Here is an 18,006-nt window from a genome sequence, read left to right as displayed (position 1 = left end):
AGTATCCCTCCTCAGGCTAACACCCACCTTTAATTTTATGAGTGAAGTCATTTAACTAGGTGCAAAACATTTACTGAAATTTTAGGTAGTTTATTTCTTTGTATAAGAAAATAAAATAGTATGGATTCTATGATACAATAGCACATATAAAAAAAAAAAAATGTGAGTTGATTAATTTTTAATTTCATAATCGGTTCAACTGTTTTTAAAAAATATGTAAAAAAAATATTCAAATGATGTGTCTGAAAAATTACTCTGATGCTTAAATTAATATTTGGTAGAGATTAAAAATAAAATTTTATAGATTTATTAATTATTCACGTTGATTATTAATGAGTACTCTACATAAATTTACTAAAAAAATCACTTAAAATTATTCATTATCAAAGTTAGATGGACAAAATTTTAATATATAGGAATTACACCGAAAGTTATTTTGAGGGATGAATAAACCGGTTATTTTGTAGTTTGAGCGAAAGTAAAATATGAGTAAATCCATATATTAACAAATAAAGAAAAAAATTATATCCTTTATGATTTGCATTAGAAATGGTTATGTAAATAAATTAATTTATCAAGTAATTATCAAAATTATTAAAAATTATTCTTAATATATAGTTTATATTTCTGGATGATTATCTTTAATAATTTAAAGTCACTTGATCAAAATGGTAACAAAAGAAAGATAATATTAAAAACAAATAATTTCATGAAATAATTAAAATTATTATACAACTTATGCTATTCTTTTACTCTAATGAAGCTACTTTCTAAGGTGAGCTGTCCCTTCTTTTTTGTCCTATCATGGACACTTTATCTCTACATATTTTGTTTTTATTCACAAAATGAGCTTTAATAATTAAAAAAAAAACCCATTTTCTAAATAGAATTTTACACCGATGAGATGTAAATAGGGGAATGAGGAAATAAAATTATTGTTCAAATTTCTGGTGGATCCCAGCAAGGAAAGTAAAATAGTTTACCATGAACATGATCACAGGGAATCAGAAATTCTCAGATCTACACAGTGCTGGGGGGATCTCTAACAAACACGAAATTACGAAAAAAGACAGCATTCCGATCTCTAAAAATCTCCAGTGCTGGATTAGTTTTCTTTTCCTTTCCGTGCTAAACATATCGGATTCTGTGCAAAGAAATCACACACACACACACACGCAGACACCCCTCACTAACCCATACCACATGTAACAATCATGTGACGCTAATCTCGCTCTTCTCTGCATGTGCCCTCTCTCTCTCTTACACTTCACTTCTTCCAAAACCCCAAAACCCCCCCAATAAGCTTTAGCAACCAATAATACCACACGCATTCTCTCTCTATCTTCCTTCTTTTTCTCTAAAATTCAGTTGCAGAGAGAGAACAGAATCTAAAAGATCTCTAAATTTAGCAATAATCGACCAATCAGATCAATCCACGTACCTACTCTTTGCTACTGAAAAATGAGGTCTCTCTCTCAGACCAAGGTCGCTAAGCCTGGTAACCCGCTTATCGCCTTTGAGCACAAGAGGTATCCTATCGTATCTATTTTGTTTACTGAGATTTCGATATCTCCTTTATTTCTTCTCTCGCCACGCGTCGATTTTTCCACTCTCTACTTGTCCGTACATTTCCCCGCTCGTTGCTCTAAAATTAGCGATACAATTGGTTTGATCGCGTTGATCCTTCTATATATAACTTGATCTTTTGTATTTATGTATTTCTTTTACTGGAATTGAGTGATCAGTTAGTAAATTCTATATGTTTTTTGACTTCTGTTTTATTTTACTGCCAATGTGTAAGTATGAAATGTGGTATGCTAATTTTTTTTTTTGTTTACTCTCTAGTAAATCTGAGACAATGTTGACTGATATGGGAAAGAGAATCTAGTTTTTTTTTCTCCTCTCTCTTTGCAGGGTAATAGAGACTAACTACTGTACTGCATTGGGATTAGGTTTAGATTGCAATATTTATTTCAATAATCTAGTTATCATACTATGTACTATTTGTGGTTGCTGATGATGTATATGCTACATAAGAACTTTAATTGAGGGAGAAGGTTTTTGGGTATATTTTGTCTGTTTCTTTATACTAGTTTTGAGTTTTTGTTATGGAGGTCGTAATTGTGATACTGGTGTTGACAGGGATGCATATGGATTTGCAGTCAGACCTCAGCATGTACAAAGATACAGGGAATATGCTAATATCTACAAGGTTTGCTTTTTTTTTTTTTCTTTCTTTCTTTCTTTTTCTGCCCTTCTGGTTTCTTACTATTTTTAATCACTATCTATTTGCTAAATACTCGAGTATTATGATTTTTTGAGCAAGCCGCTGATTAAATTAATCTTTTTATCATTGAAAATATGGGTCATTGGAATTGAAAAGGAAACCCTTTGGCATGTCTGATGTGCCTTGGAAATGCTACGGAATGGAGATAGAAATAGTTGTCTAAGTCTAAGAAATCTTATTCCCTTTTCTTTTTGAGATAACCAAATAGATTTTGCAGTTCGCGAAGAACATGAAAATAGAGATGATTTTCACTATAAATTCAGCCATTTTAAATAAAATATACTACAGAAGAAAGTATTTGAATTTTTTGTGTGTCAAACAAAACTTGGAATCCCATTTTATGAAATGGATTTGACTCCCAATCTCGAAGCATACCAAATGTGACCTTGGAGTACTGATATCCTTAGCAGCAACAAGAATTAAGAATAAATTATTTTTAGTAGACCATTGGTTGCACTAATGTCTGTTGCGTCATAATTTTAGTGAAATGAGTATTCATGTTCTAAAAGTTTTCTAATTTCCCACATTTGGGATCAAATGGATATTTAAGAAAATTTATTTCCAACAAAGGTGGAGAAATAATCGTATCCCATTGTTATGTCTCCTAACTTTAGGAGGAAGAGGAGGAAAGATCAGATAGATGGAAGAGTTTCTTGGAACGACAAGCAGAATCTGCTGAGTTGCCGCTAAATGATTTATCTTTGGACGAGGTAAATAAGGCATTGGTTACTGAAACAACAGAGCAGGACACAAGGAATGGTTGTGCTGAAGATGATGATTTTAGCAGTGACAAGCCTGGTTCTGATGTTTCACTCGAGAATCTTACAGAAAATGAAGAGAAACAGTCTATAGCCAGTACAAGAGTCCATAGGGTGCAAATATGGACTGAGATTAGACCTTCCCTTCGTTCCATTGAAGATATGATGAGCATTCGTGTAAAAAAGAAGGGAAATCAACCAAAAGACCAGCTTGATCCCAAAAAAGACCCTCCTAATGAAGATGCTAAATCAGCAAAAGGAGCATCCGAAGAGGATTCTGAGGATGAATTTTATGATGTGGAAAGATCAGATCCAGTTCAAGACAACTCTTCAAGTGATGGTGTAAGCGTATCTGGCACAGGTGCTACTGCAGCTGATGGGACCCCTCTCGAATCTTACTTCCCCTGGAAAGAAGAACTGGAGGTTCTTGTTCGTGGCGGTGTTCCAATGGCACTCAGGGGAGAGGTATGCTTTTCACTCATTTGATTTCAATTTCTTGGCCCATGAGCTTGACAATTGTTTTTATTTTTGTGTTTCTAGCTCTGGCAAGCATTTGTGGGTGTGAGGGTGCGGCGAGTGGATAAGTATTACCAGGATCTTCTTGCTTCAGAAACTAATTCAGGAAATAATGTAGAACAGCAGTCAGATAGTGATGCTAAGGTGTCAACTACAGACCCCGTTTGTGTACCTGAGAAATGGAAAGGGCAGATTGAGAAGGTCATTGCGTGCACCGTTTTCTATTTTGGTGTTGGTCTTTCAATTTGGTGTTGCTCTTTCATTTCGTTGTGGGTGTTACATTCATTTATTTATCATTATCAATTGAAGATTCTTAATTTATTGGTTTTAATGCAGGATTTGCCTCGGACATTTCCAGGTCATCCTGCCTTGGATAATGATGGTAGAAATGCTTTGAGACGGTTGCTTACAGCATATGCTCGGCACAACCCCTCTGTTGGGTACTGTCAGGTATTAGGAATTTATGGTGCTTTTGGTACTTGGTGAAACAGATGCCCTTTGTTTCGAAGACCGACTCTTATATTGTTGGGTTGAACATGCATACAGGCTATGAATTTTTTTGCTGCCTTGTTACTACTTCTGATGCCTGAGGAAAATGCCTTCTGGTAGGTATTGAAACTTGGTTAACATCATATACTTTTCAACTGGGTACTTCTTTCATCTGGAGGAGCATTTACTCTAGTAACGTCATAGATTTCTAGAGCATGTTTTAGCATTATATATTTCATACAGATTCTTCTCTGTATATGCTTCTAAGTTTGGTTTAAATTTTCAGGGCATTGATGGGAATCATTGATGACTATTTTGATGGCTATTACTCAGAGGAAATGATAGAGTCTCAGGTAGTGTTTGCTATAGCTCTGTGTTCCCACCTGTTTTTTCCCCCTTCTTTGTTGGGTGTGTTTGTGCCTTTTCCTCTGCTGTAGGATATAATGACTTTGAGGTCGGTCAAATGTTGTTCTGATTCATTCTTCTGTTTTGTCAGGTTGACCAACTTGCCTTTGAGGAGTTGGTGCGCGAAAGATTTCCTAAACTGGGTATGTATTTATTCATTAAAGTTTAAAAAACTCTTGTCTTGGTATGTTTCTCTTTTGGTGGCTTTTTTATGCTGGCTTAACTTCTGTTGCAGTAAATCATCTGGATTACCTGGGAGTGCAGGTTGCATGGGTTACAGGACCCTGGTTCCTTTCCATTTTCATGAACATGCTTCCATGGGAAAGTGGTCAGGTTTTATGCTTTAAGATGTGGACTTAATGTTGTCTAGCATTGCATGATGATGTTTCTAGTATATGACTATCTGTTTTTCCAATATCTTTTAATACTATTTTATGGCATTCTTTGTACTGGTTGCAAGCTTGTGCATAATCTCAGAGATTTTTCCTTTTCCCCAGTTCTTCGAGTCTGGGATGTGCTTCTTTTTGAAGGAAACCGTGTCATGCTATTTCGGACTGCACTTGCTTTGATGGAATTATATGGTACTGGGAAAACAGTGTTGAAACTTTTATTTCTAGTGTGGTAGTTTGGTATGTCTCTTGTCTCCATGTTAGGTGTTTTTCTTTATGCAACATAAACGGGTTCAGTTCTTTTGTAGGCCCTGCATTAGTCACTACCAAGGATGCTGGAGATGCAGTCACATTGCTACAGTCTCTCGCTGGCTCAACATTTGATAGCAGTCAACTTGTACTAACAGCTTGCATGGGTTATCAAAATGTGAATGAAGCTAGATTACAAGAGTTGAGAAATAAGCATCGATCTGCTGTTATAGCTGCAGTTGAGGAAAGAACTAAAGGGCTTCAAGCTTGGAGAGATTCACAGGGTCTAGCATCGAAGCTATATAATTTCAAGCATGACCCCAAGTCAATGCTGATAGAGACTAAGCAGAATGGTGGTGAGTTATCTCGTTCAGAGTCTGGATCCACTAATGCAGATGAAGTTCTTATAAGCCTGACAGGGGACATGGAGATAGAATCTGTTCCGGATCTTCAAGATCAGGTCGCTTATAACTTCTTTTTTATTTGTTTGGCTCGAGCATAGTTTTCTATACAACCTCAAAGTTGCAAATATTTACTGATGCTTTGTACATCTAATGTTTCTGCACATGATTATACTATAAAACTGGAATTCATAACTATGTATATTACTCCTCCCTTTCTCTTCTCTTATACCACTTCTATTAAATTTAATGTCTCAGCACACATTTATTTTCTTCATCCTTCTGCTATCATGCAAACTTTGAGTCCAATATAATATTCCTTTTTCTCATTAACTTTAATACATGCAGGTGGTTTGGTTGAAGGTTGAACTGTGCAAGTTGCTAGAGGAGAAAAGATCTGCTATTCTTAGGTTGGAATTTTCATTATGATGTTGTTTTTCAGTTCTTACATGCTGAATTCCACTCTATTCTTTGCTTTCTTGTTTCCTGTTATCCTTAGTTAGTTAGGCGCAGACTTGGATCTCAGAAACCTTTTAACTTTAGGTTCTGTTAGAACTTAAGACTTGAAAATTGGAAGATGCTGTTGACTGGAGGTTTTCATCACTATCAACACCATGTGTATCCTGCTGTGAGCAACTCCTTTGGATATTTTAGATTACAGAAGCATGGGAATGTTTGAATTTGAGACCTTTATTTTTTTTTTGTTACATCTTTGGTTTATCTGTTCAACTGTTCCATGTGCATTAAGTGTTACCATGGAGTTTTGGAGGTTTTCTTCATTTCCTCTAAACTTGTCATTTCTACATTCTTTATTATGAAATTCCTGCTTTCAAGCTTTTGATCTAATCAATTGACCAGCATGAATTTCCAGTTCTTCATCAAGTGGACTAGTTTAATTATTAATGTCTAAGATATGAAAAAAATCATTGATTTTCTGCTATCAATTTGAAGGATGAAGTATCCACCTTTTTCATTAATATGATTCTAAATGAGTAAAAATGAAGGAAAGAAATTATGTAACTAAGTGTATTTAGTACGGATTATGGATGAATGAGGTAATTGCAATATTTACCATTTCTTAGAAAAGAAAATGACACTTCAGTTTTTCTTTATTTTTGATTGTGTGCCTCGTAAGGTGATGCTATTTAAAAATAAGGATGAAGAAAACAGACAAAATTAGAAGTAAGTTTTGGTGAAGTTTTCTTTTTGCAGATATTGTGTTAGCCATCTCTTAGCAGGTAATAGTTCATGAAGTGCTTAGGACAATATTGAGTAGTGTGAGCGAGGGTTCTATAGATAGTACATCAGGTCAGAATTTCGCATTTTTATTATTACTGACTCTCCTTTTAGCTTTTCGTTCTAAAAAAATTTCTTTTCTAGAAGGTGCTATTAGAACTTCTGAAATATATCCTGTGTGCTTCCGTGGTGGTGAAACTCATAGCCTAATTTCCTCTATATGTTTGTTGTTTCATTATTATATTGCTAGGGTTATTTGGCCTATTTCTTTAATTGTGGGTTCCCTCAAAGTTGGTCGATATCTTGTTGATACATTTCTTGGATTTTGTGAGAAGAGGAAAAGATTTTCTGAGATGTAGTATTGTTCTTAGTTGTTTGGATTTTTTTAAGTAGATAGGAGTACAAGAATCATCAAGGACCATTATTTGTCTTTCTAGGTGCTTGGGCATAGTTTTTTTCTTCTCACTCTTAGAGTTGGGTGTTCTGCATTTGAGCTTATGAAGGTTTTATGGCTGGTAGCTTATGGGGAAAGAGCCTGTTAGAGAATATATATCCATATGGAGAAAATTATAGATTGAAAATTTAAGTGGAGATGATTGGCCTTAGCATAAGCCAATTAGATTTTTGCAAGGTGAAATTCCAACCCCGCATTATATATGGTTACTGCTGTGATTGTGGTACAATACTCTCAAGGTCCATGGTGTTTATGGTATGAGAGTTTAGTATGGCCTAACGGCCAGATGATCCTAGACTCAAGGGGATAAAAGAACCAAGCCGAGTAATCAACTGCTTTTTTTAGTAATGGAAAGCATTAAATTATGTGATTTCTTTTGGGAATCACAAATTTGTTCCTGTTTACAAGAAAGCTGTTTGTTTTGGAAATATAGAAGTGGCAATTTATATCTCTTGGTGGTAGTATTTTTTTGAAGTATTTTAAGTTACTCTTTTGTTTGTAGGAAAAAGAGTCCAGCGCTTATACTATTATCAATTATTCTTATGCTTCTTTTTCCCCGTAATCTAGCATATTGACATTTTGCATTTAAATTGTCAGGGCAGAGGAGTTGGAGACTGCTTTAATGGAGATGGTCAAGCAGGATAATCGGCGGCAATTGAGTGCTAGGGTATATCCAAAAGAACTTTATTGTTCATCTTGTTTTTGTCTTTCAAAGGATATTGCTGACTTGTTGCAATGCTTAGATGGAATGTGTTGAGGCTAAAGGGATTAGTTTTGCGAAAAGCTCATGAAGACGCACATGTGTTTTTTGGTGGGGAGGTGTGAGAGAGAACAATATTTGCATGTAAAATACTGTACACTAGCTATATCAGCAGGAGCTTAACAAAAATAAGTTCTTCAAGGTTAAAGATCAACTAAATTAGTACAATTAAGGATAAAAATATTATGCAGCAGATGTCAAACGTCAAAGGCCAGATGAATATGAAAAATTGCTTTTCCCTTTCAGATATGGAGGCCATAAGAAACAAGCCAAATTCTCAAATTTTGGCCTTTGCACCCTTGTTGGTCTAATTGAAAGTGGCTTTTGGTGTTTTGAGGAAATGGGGTATGTGCAGAATGCAGAAGTCTTGGGAGGTTTTGAAAATGAGTCATAGGGGTTTTAGCTGGGAATAGTAAGCTTAAACGGCTTGTAACATGGAGCTCGAGAGTATTCGGCCTACAAAAATGTCAAAGATTTTCTGAGAACCAAATTTTATGTCCGTAAATATTGTGAGAGAAATATGTCCTTTTCTTTAATCTTCTATTTTCTGTTAAAGGCATCTCCAGCTGACACTAAATGTGATTGGAGAATATTACTTCATTTAATTTTCTTGCTGAGTCTATGATATAGTATTCTCCTAAAGAACTACTGTTGTGATTAATAGGTTGAGCAGTTAGAGCAAGAGGTTTCTGAGTTGCAAAGAGCTCTCTCTGATAAGCAGGAACAAGAAAACGTCATGCTCCAGGTTTCATTGATACTCCATTAAATATTGGCCACTTCAGACATCTTTCTTCTGATTGTTTGTGGGAACTAGAAATGCTAAGACCATTTTCTGTTCATGTAGGTCTTAATGCGGGTAGAGCAAGAGCAGAAGGTGACAGAAGATGCTCGTAGATATGCTGAGCAAGATGCAGCAGCACAGAGATATGCGGCTCAAGTACTTCAGGTTTATAATTTGTGCTTTCAGTTCTTAGTTCAAATGTTTGCAAGATTCATTTATGCAAAAAGGTTTTTCTAAAGATTCTGACTATCTCCCTTCTCCTATATACTAAGGTAAAAGGGTTTCTAGAAGTTCTTACAATTATGTACCCGATTAGTCCTTTTCTGCATTAGAAATGCAGTGTGAACATTGCATATTTGTTTGTATATCACAGCCTACTTTTAGGGAATTAGGATTAATAATTAATATTCGTGTGGTGGTGCACATGCTATGGATTATTTATTCATAAATTACTGTTTTAGTTGGATTTTTTCCCTCAAAAAGTAGGAATCTTTCTTTCCCTTGTATATTAGCATAGAACTAAAGAGATAGAGCCACACCTTTCTCTATAGATCAGTTAAGCTCCTTTTCAATATTTAGATTAACTTTTCCATCGATCAATACTCTTTGTTGTCTCATTTTGTATATTATGGATTTGTCTTCGCAGGAAAAGTATGAAGAAGCCCTTGCTTCACTTGCTGAAATGGAGAAAAGAGCAGTTATGGCAGAGTCAATGTTGGAGGCTACCTTACAGTATCAGTCAGGACAGCTGAAAGCACAACCTTCACCAAGGTGTGTAGTCACTATGCTATGCAATAAACTTTGCATGCCTCATTGCAGGGACACGAAATTAATCTATGGGCATCATTTTTGTCTCATTCGGGTCATGTTTACTCTGTGATTTTTTAAGTGTTTTTAGCATTATCTTGAGAATGAAAATTATAATGCAGTTAACCTCAAGTCTTTTCTGCTTTTTAAAATCATATTCATTATTGGGTGCTCAATTACTTAACTTCTTGAAAATGAAAAGATAATAAGAAAAATGAGAGAGAAGCTAGAAAAATGTGCTAACTTGTGGTGCTGTTTAATTCCAGGTATGTGACTAGACTACAGACGAGTTTATGAAATTTTGCCTATTCATTAAATATAATAACAAGTATTTATTTATTTGTGTAGAGCTTCTCATCCAGATTCACCACGAAGCAATCAAGAGCCTATACAAGAGATACCAGCAAGAAAGATTAGTTTGCTGTCTCGACCATTTGGACTTGGTTGGCGTGACAGAAACAAGGTTTGTTTTTAATGTCTATCTTTCGGTTAGATTAATGGAAGCTGCTTAGTCATACCCACAGTGTTTGACAAAGTAGTATTAATATCTTTTTTGGTCAATGCCAAAAGGGAATTTGTTGATTTTGTAAAAACCGAATAAAAAATTAAGCTGGGCATACCCAGCATCTACAACTTAGAAGAATCAAAGAACATTACTAAAATCCCCATTCTGCTCAACCTATCTTTAGCCTGCTGAAATCCAGTGGGGCCTCTACAATCACCAAATTTCATATACAAAGAAATCCTAAACTGACTTAATACTCTATTAAGATCGAGTTGCTCAACCTGAAACTAGAACTTCATTCCTTTCTATACACTGTTGCAATCAGAGCCAATCTCCTAAACTTTTGCAGCTGAGATTTTCCCAAAATCGTCCTGCAAAACCAATTAAGAATTCTGCTCCATTCCCAATATGCTGATTAATGTGACACGTCATCAGAACTTGGATAATGGCCAAGCAGTATTCTAACAGATAGGATTGATGACCATTTTTTATATGCTGCTGAAAGTTAGAAGTTGTTTGATGTTTTCATTTTCACTCAAGGGTTGTAAATTAAATAAATTGCAACAGGCAAAACCCGCAAATGCTGAGGAATCAAGCAATGGCAAGGCTTCCAATGAGGTACAGAGTCCAAGCCCTGAGCAGAAGGCCAGGGAGGTACAGAGTCCAGGTGCTGAGCAGAAGGCCGGTGAGGTACAGAGTCCAGGCGCTGAGCAGAAGGCCAATAAGATGCAGAGTCCAAGCGCTGAGCCGGAGGGCACAAATGGCCTTTCAGTAGATAAAGAATAGAGATTTGCAGGTTTACCTTAAATCATATACAATATAGATATTGAGTTCTCTAGTGTCAGTTGGGCGTGGTCGATATTTTTTTGTGTACCAGGAGAGCATAGATTAGTTTTATTTTTATTTTTATTTTTTCTCATCTGTTATTATTATTATTTTTTTAGAGCTATATCCGTTGTCATTGTTTGTTCATTGAACAGTAATAATAGTATTAATGGTGAAGAAAATGTAAGACAGACATGATTTCCAAATAGTGAAACAAATTGTATAATCTTTCCAATAGGGTACCTCCCATTTCGTTCAAAATGTTCTTGTGAAATAGTGAGATTGAAGATAGGGTACAAACCCCGCATGACTGTCCCTGCAATTTTCGATTTATGAACTTTTCATAAGTATAATGTCTTGTTAGTCTAACTCAAACTTGCAAATATATAGGATCATAATTATTTTCTACTGTTGTATAATCATTTAGAATAAGTTAATCAAAGATTAGGCGATCAATTGTAAAATCTTACAAAAGAAAAAAAGAACACAATATCAATAAATTTTTCATAATAATTGTCTCAGATAAATGATTCACTAAATAATTTCTTATAACAAAGTGTAAAAAAAATATTGAATGGGGAGAATATTAATATTTGAATGGATATAAGAGATACAATAATAAATTATGACATATATACCCAAGAACAGATTAATATTATTAATGAAAATAATTTTCCCAAGCAAAAGAACAGGAACAGCCTTCTTCTTTTAAGTCTCACCATAAAGATGATAAACCAGGTAGTAAGTATCAATAAATAGAGAGATTTGAACTCAAACCAAGCTACTGAAAGGGTTGGGATTAAATTTTTCTTACAGATGATTCATCACTGAACAAACATATATATAGCTGAGTTCAACAAATGCAGATATCACTTCCAAAAAGTGAAAACTACTAGTAGTAATGCCAACAAGCAAAGGCAGATACTTTCAAGGCTGACTGATATGGTTTCTATATAGGATACATCTACATACAAAGCCCCAAGCTCAATTGTACATGAAAAAGAATTGGTAAAAAGACAGAGCAAGATGACTGGGCAAAAAATTGATAATCAAATAATAGGCCAACAAAAAAAAAATTAGATGAGAAAGAGAAAAAAGAATCTTCTATTGCAGAAAACACAGTTGGTCTGGTCATTGCACCTGCTATCTTGAGTGATATCCAAAATTCCATTAATTGGTAATGTTGCATGTGCAGCCGACCATTGCTTACTAACTCCAATCCGATGATTCAAAACTCCAATCTGATGATTCAACTAAATCTGTTCGCGTAAAGCATTCCTGTAGCCACAGCTTGCAGGAAGACACTGATTTTATCATTGGTTTCTCAGGAGTGAAGCTTCTCTGGTTACTGTTCCTGCTAAATCTTTCTCTTACTGGCTACCAAATTCACTGTTCTCTTCTAGTTCTAGGAGTGGATATGCCTGTGCGAGAGCCTTGGATTGGTTGGGTTTCCGGATCATACTTTTGAGAAGCAAGATAAGTAAGGGCTGTGACTACATCAGCTATAAGGGGTCGCATATTAGGCTGTTCTTGAACACACATTGCAGCAACAGCAAGAGCTTGGTACAAGCCTCTCACTGGATATTGACCTTGGAGTAATGGATCAGCCATCTGTGGAAACTTCCTTCGATCTTTGAACAAAGGCCGCGCCTGCAACACAGGACAAGTAGTTTCAATTTACTACCTTCTCAACAGAACTAGCATGTTCTCTACCACTGCCATTGTACTAAAGTTCTACACTGAAAAATGTCATTGCAAATACAAGGTAAATAATAAAGAAAATAGTAGCATATCATGATCAGCAATGAAACATGATGGTACAGATCCCCATGCCCTAGATGAATAAGCCACTCTAAACCTACCAACTCATAAATAAAATAATGAGTTGTGCCCATGTGCTTTTGGCAGTCTCAAAGGATTCCTGTGTCCATTATGACCAGAAATTTGCATTTAAGACCGGAACTTCTTTCAGAAACAATACTCACAGTTCTATCACCTGACATGAAGCACAAGTTGAATGACTATCACACCGCCTTTTCCTTTGGAAGAATAGAACTATTGGAATTGCTTACCATTATCAGTAAATTGCACAACTGACCTTGCAAGTTTCACCAGAAGGATTCAATTGATTGCTCATTTACTGGAAGAAGATTTCTATAGCAATTTTAATACCATTGACTTTTTATATTTTAACATCACCCAGTAGTTCTTAACCTTGGTGTGCTTTTCAAGACTATTATAATTGGTTTAATCAGAAAGTAAAAATGTATCATGGACCTCATGCCCAAAACAAAGGGGTCTACAAGATAATGAAAGTGAAACAATATCACATCTATTAGATGGAACTAAATAGGTCAACATACCATAAAAGGTTAATGCTATCGGATGGTTCAACCATAAAGTTTTAGAAGCATTAATAAATTAGTGGCTAGCTTTGTCCCAAAACTTTAAGCACACAGATTTCACAGGATCATGCTAACATGTTGAGAATGTAACTAAATATATGGCTGACCACAAGTGGTCATGCTTGCAGAGTTGCTGACCACTACAGTTACTGAAAACAAGAACTCTCTCTTAAAAAGAATCGATCTCAATGATGAAAAATAAGAGCATACAGTAAGGCATAGCTCTCTTACCCATGCAACTAGATTATGCTCTCCAGCAGCTCTTGAATTGTCAATAGCTTTCCTTCCAGTGATAATCTCAAGAAGAACAACACCAAAACTATATACATCTGATTTAAGTGTAAGCTGACCCGTCATGGCATATTCTGGTGCACAATAGCCATATGTTCCCATCACTCTAGTGGATACATGGGTTTTGTCCCCAACTGGACCCAATTTCGCCAAACCAAAATCAGATAGCTTGGGATGATAACCTTCACCAAGTAAAATATTTGAGCATTTCAAATCACGATATATAACTGGGGGATTAGCTTTGTCGTGCAAATACTCCAAGCCCTTAGCAGCACCAGCAGCTATCTTCATTCTTGTATTCCAGTCAAGTCGCTTTTTATCAGGTGGTAGGTCTGAAATATGCAGCATTTATTAAAGAAAAATCACATAAGCATGTCAAAGATGCTATTATGAAATCATGCATAACTACTAAAGGGATTGAATAAGAGAAAGCAATCTAGCACACGATGCTAAGGCTACAAGCACATATCCCTAAGCAACCTAATTTCCACTCTTCTCATAAAATGGTTGATGGTTGAAGTGATGACTCGGGAAAGTAGAAACGATACAGCTAGATGTTTTTAGAACATTAATAAGTTTTAAACTACATCCAAGATATGAATATGATAGAAAAATATTTAAGTAATATATCAAACTTAGATGATCAAAAAGCCCTTCTCCTTTATGATTTTTGTCACCATGGACATTTATATTCTGCGGTCATTCTCTAATCTCAACCTTCTTAGCAGGATGTCAGAGGCACATGGAACATGAACTTTTCAAGGGCTAAAAACTAATCAAGACTTATGAGCATACCATGTAGATGATCTTCCAAAGATCCTAATGGCATGTATTCATAAACCAGAAGTCTTTGATCTCCATCAGCACAATAGCCAATCAAATTAACAAGATTAGGATGGTGAAGTAGGCTCAGCATTAATACTTCAACAAGGAATTCCCTGTTCCCTTGCAGGCCATTGCGATCAAGTTGCTTGATAGCTACAACCTACACCAAACAAAAGCGCAAGTTTCAGGTTACCATAAGGTCATTATATCTGATCAAAGTGCTGAGCATTAAAAAGAGATTAAAACTAACATAAACAATAGATTGAGACACTCCATCAGGAATGAAATAAATTAATAAACCAAGCAGCACAGTGAGATAAAAAAATAAATGACCTAATAAGCAGGACAAAAATACCTCACATTTGTTTTAGTTAAAAACTGAACATGGTTTCCTGAAGAGTTCACTAGCATAGTAGCATTTCTCTTTAGGTGAGATTTATGCAGTCTATCATATAGTTTATCCATTCAAATAAGAAAGAAGCAAAAAGAAAAATTTGTAATTGTAACTCTCGTTATTGCAAATACTGAATTCTAGCAACTGACCAATTGGGATAGATGATAAATTATATACAGGTAAAGAGAGTCTAAGAAGCATGGCATGCTGTAACCAAGATGCTACTGATTTCAAGAATACCAAGAGCTATATTGGCTTTGGCATTCAAGGGCGCAATGATGTAGAAAATGCAGGCATGGAAGTGACACTACAGTGAATCTCAAGAAGCATGTTGGAAGAGGATGGGGAGTGGGTGCAATGGAACTCATGCTATTGGCCCAAAGATGCAACATTGCGGCAGCAACAACATTAAACAGTTGCTCAGTGGCAGTCTCTTGGCACTGGCAATAGGGGGCTACTATGCTGCAAGCAACTGCAGCAGCAGATAAAGTTGCAGTTTGCTATGACATGTCAGAAGCTGCAAGACATGCGTCTTGGGCAGATTTACTTTATCTTATAAAGTAACATCAGTTTATGTTTCTTCAATTTGCTTCACTATGTCATTTTACTTTTATATATTTATTTGTTCATTTAGAAGCCTGCAAGCTATTAATCTTTTTTTTTTTCCTTCTAAAACTCCTCTTTGAAAAATATGCAAAGTATTTTTGATTGTGTAACCAGAGAACTTGCAAACATCCAAGAGCATTTTGCATCTAAAATTCCTAGTACCAATTATGCTTCCTCAATATGGTTCTTTGGTTCTTTATGTTATTTTGTTCAATTTAATTGCTTATTTATTTCCTTATAACTCATGATATGCGTGTCTTTTGGTGCTAATGTTACTGTTTTAAACATACAAAATATTTTGATTGGGTCAAAGAAGAATCTTTTTGAAAGAATCCTCGTATGACTATTTCTAGGAAAAAATAAATACATCTGTTGGCATATGAGCTTCAATATTTCCTTGCAACAAGTAACATCTAACCTGACTGGTGCTCTCCAATCTCCCTTTATATACTCGGCCAAAACCGCCTTCACCCAAAAGACAATCTGCCCTGAAATTCTTTGTCGCAGCAGCCAATTCACGAAATGTAAATGTATGCGCTGCAATGTGATCAGAGCCTCCATCCTTAGAGGTCTCCTTTACATCCAGTGCCAAACTTGGCTTTGTTTTATCTGAGGTACCAGAAAACAAAAACATCATGCTACCAATAAATGAATGTGAAGAGCAACAAAAGACGCTTAAAACTACGTCAGCAAAAATTAAATGCAGTTCAAAAGCTGATGAAATTGTAGAGTCTATAAAGGAAAAAAAATCACAAAAGACAAACTAACATTTAGGAAGGATTCAAGCTTGGGTTTTTCTGATCACAAGAGACAAGAAACAACCAATCTCCATTATTAGTATTATATATTGCTTACATAAGCACCACTAATCATCTAGCAGTTGCAGAAATATGAACAGTTTTCAACTATGTGGAATTTTAATATTCTCTCAAAGCCATTTGACCTGAACACTATGAATGATGAATTCCAATCCATCACTTAAAATCAAACTATACTGATCCATTTGCAGCCATCATGACGTAAATCAAACCATAATTTATATTTTCAATCACATAAAATTTTTACTTTCAGCTTCCAAAAAATCAGGGTTTCTGAAAGAATGCAAGTGATAGAGTTCAAAAGATAGCACTAAAGAAACCCATCAACACAGTAATTAATCAATATACGGAAAAGTAAAATTTTGAAAAGGAAAATAATTCTAGCTTCATAGAGTAATAGCATAGGGTTTCTAGAATTTGACATTCTGAGAAACTACTTAGACAGTAGCAATCAAACTAAAAGCCAGTTTAAGACTCATATATCTTTAAGAAACAAAAAAAAAAAAATCCAGTAGCTCAAACAAGTCAAATACACACCAAAAGAATATTCAAAAAATAAAAGATAAAACTCAACATGACTTGCATCTCTTAACCAAACTTTAGCTTTAAGACATGCCCACATTGTCCTTAACCAAAAATTAAACAACCATCGATGACACCCATCTTCATCAAAATGATATCCTCAACGTCCATTCCAGATCAATAATAAATCCAACCCAAAACAATTACAAAAATAACTCAGTCCCATTAATTAAAATTACTATATATGAAACATGGACATTAAAAATTAGCCCAAAAAGAACCCAAAATTTTACACTGTTTTAGACAAAGATTAAATTTTTGAACTTTTTCTTTATAGAGAAAATTAGGATTTTAAACTTAATATAGCATAATTTCCACACGTTTAAGTGTACAGATTACTGCAATACCTGAAGATGATGGGATCTGATCATCAGGCCTTTTCTTTAGCTTCTTCTTTGCATCATTGCTTGACTTCCCAGCACAGGGAAACCAGCCCATCACTTTGTTTCTCTCTTTTCTTTACTTCAATCAGTATAAAGTAAAACAGAGAGAAAACAGACCAAATACAACTTAGAGAGAGAGTGTCTAATTTAGACAGAGGCATGGCGTTGGTATATATCTTTTCACTCTACTGTCTTTTTCTTTTTGCAGTCGTGCCCTTGATGTCTTGGGAAATTGTAAACCGTGGTTCAAGTTTTACGTTTTTTCTCTAATTTCCGCTTTGTAATAAATGTTGTTTCACTTTCAACCCCAACCGGATTAGGTTTGAACCGCACTTAGTTATGCTTCATTTTTTCAGATTTAGGTTCTGAGTTTGATCCGTTCCTATCCTAAAAAATATTATAATTCTTTTATACGTAATTTCTTCTCAAACTAAATGTATTGGACCCACCTCAAAAATAACTTTCTTAAACTCATCTAAAAGATGTTTTAATCTTTCTTTTAATGTTCGGATTAAAAAAATATATGTTTAAAACTGTTTAAGTGACTCATATAGAGACTCGAATCATAAACACGTCTAATCCTAACAAATATTACGTTGTTATATTAATAGATTAGTAATGAGTTAAGTCAGTATTATTTATCTTAAGATGTAATTTAAATATATTTATAAATATATATTATAATTCTATTAATATTTTAAAATAAGTTTCTATATATACTTTTAAAAAAGAAGGATCTTGGGATCGAAACATACCATAAATAGCTTGGAAAGGAATGCTATTGTTTTTGAATGTGGAAATTCCTTTATTACAAAGGCAAGCATCATCAAAATAGCATGG

The 18,006-nt window shown here is 35.0% G+C and overlaps 2 protein-coding genes across 2 annotated transcripts; one reads left to right on the top strand and one right to left on the bottom strand.

The window, feature by feature from the left end:
• The first annotated feature begins 1,061 nt into the window (after positions 1–1,061).
• LOC8264793 (TBC1 domain family member 8B) lies at positions 1,062–11,099 on the top strand. Its single transcript, XM_048375373.1, has 18 exons — positions 1,062–1,529; positions 2,143–2,212; positions 2,902–3,510; positions 3,586–3,762; positions 3,898–4,011; positions 4,108–4,166; positions 4,337–4,403; positions 4,547–4,598; positions 4,691–4,783; positions 4,953–5,036; positions 5,153–5,553; positions 5,843–5,904; positions 7,782–7,851; positions 8,609–8,689; positions 8,789–8,890; positions 9,372–9,496; positions 9,881–9,995; positions 10,605–11,099. Exons 1-18 carry the CDS (start codon positions 1,462–1,464, stop codon positions 10,821–10,823), a joined length of 2,568 nt encoding a protein of 855 aa, XP_048231330.1. The 5' UTR covers positions 1,062–1,461; the 3' UTR covers positions 10,824–11,099.
• Positions 11,100–11,626: 527 nt separating this feature from the next.
• LOC8264792 (probable serine/threonine-protein kinase PBL7) lies at positions 11,627–17,325 on the bottom strand. The gene is made up of 5 exons (XM_002525007.4): positions 17,131–17,325; positions 15,802–15,992; positions 14,354–14,543; positions 13,499–13,890; positions 11,627–12,512 (listed from the first exon to the last, which is right to left on the bottom strand). The coding sequence occupies exons 1-5, from the start codon at positions 17,219–17,221 to the stop codon at positions 12,249–12,251; spliced, it is 1,128 nt and encodes a 375-aa protein (XP_002525053.1). The 5' UTR covers positions 17,222–17,325; the 3' UTR covers positions 11,627–12,248.
• Positions 17,326–18,006: the final 681 nt, after the last annotated feature.

The sequence above is a fragment of the Ricinus communis genome, chromosome 6 (assembly GCF_019578655.1).
Source record: "Ricinus communis isolate WT05 ecotype wild-type chromosome 6, ASM1957865v1, whole genome shotgun sequence".
NCBI classification, from domain to species: Eukaryota; Viridiplantae; Streptophyta; class Magnoliopsida; order Malpighiales; family Euphorbiaceae; genus Ricinus; species Ricinus communis.
This window is presented reverse-complemented; position numbering and strand designations above follow the sequence as displayed.

Bases quoted from the DNA above. Each gene is read 5' to 3' on its own strand.
- LOC8264793 (XM_048375373.1), top strand. From the start codon at position 1,462: ATGAGGTCTCTCTCTCAGACCAAGGTCGCTAAGCCTGGTAACCCGCTT. The intron at 3,511-3,585 runs GTATGCTTTTCA...TTGTGTTTCTAG, and splicing joins CAATGGCACTCAGGGGAGAG to CTCTGGCAAGCATTTGTGGG. The intron at 4,599-4,690 runs GTATGTATTTAT...CTTCTGTTGCAG, and splicing joins CGAAAGATTTCCTAAACTGG to TAAATCATCTGGATTACCTG.
- LOC8264792 (XM_002525007.4), bottom strand. From the start codon at position 17,221: ATGGGCTGGTTTCCCTGTGCTGGGAAGTCAAGCAATGATGCAAAGAAG. The intron at 15,993-17,130 runs GTATTGCAGTAA...CTGGTACCTCAG, and splicing joins TCAGATCCCATCATCTTCAG to ATAAAACAAAGCCAAGTTTG. The intron at 13,891-14,353 runs GTATGCTCATAA...TGCATATTTCAG, and splicing joins TTTGGAAGATCATCTACATG to ACCTACCACCTGATAAAAAG.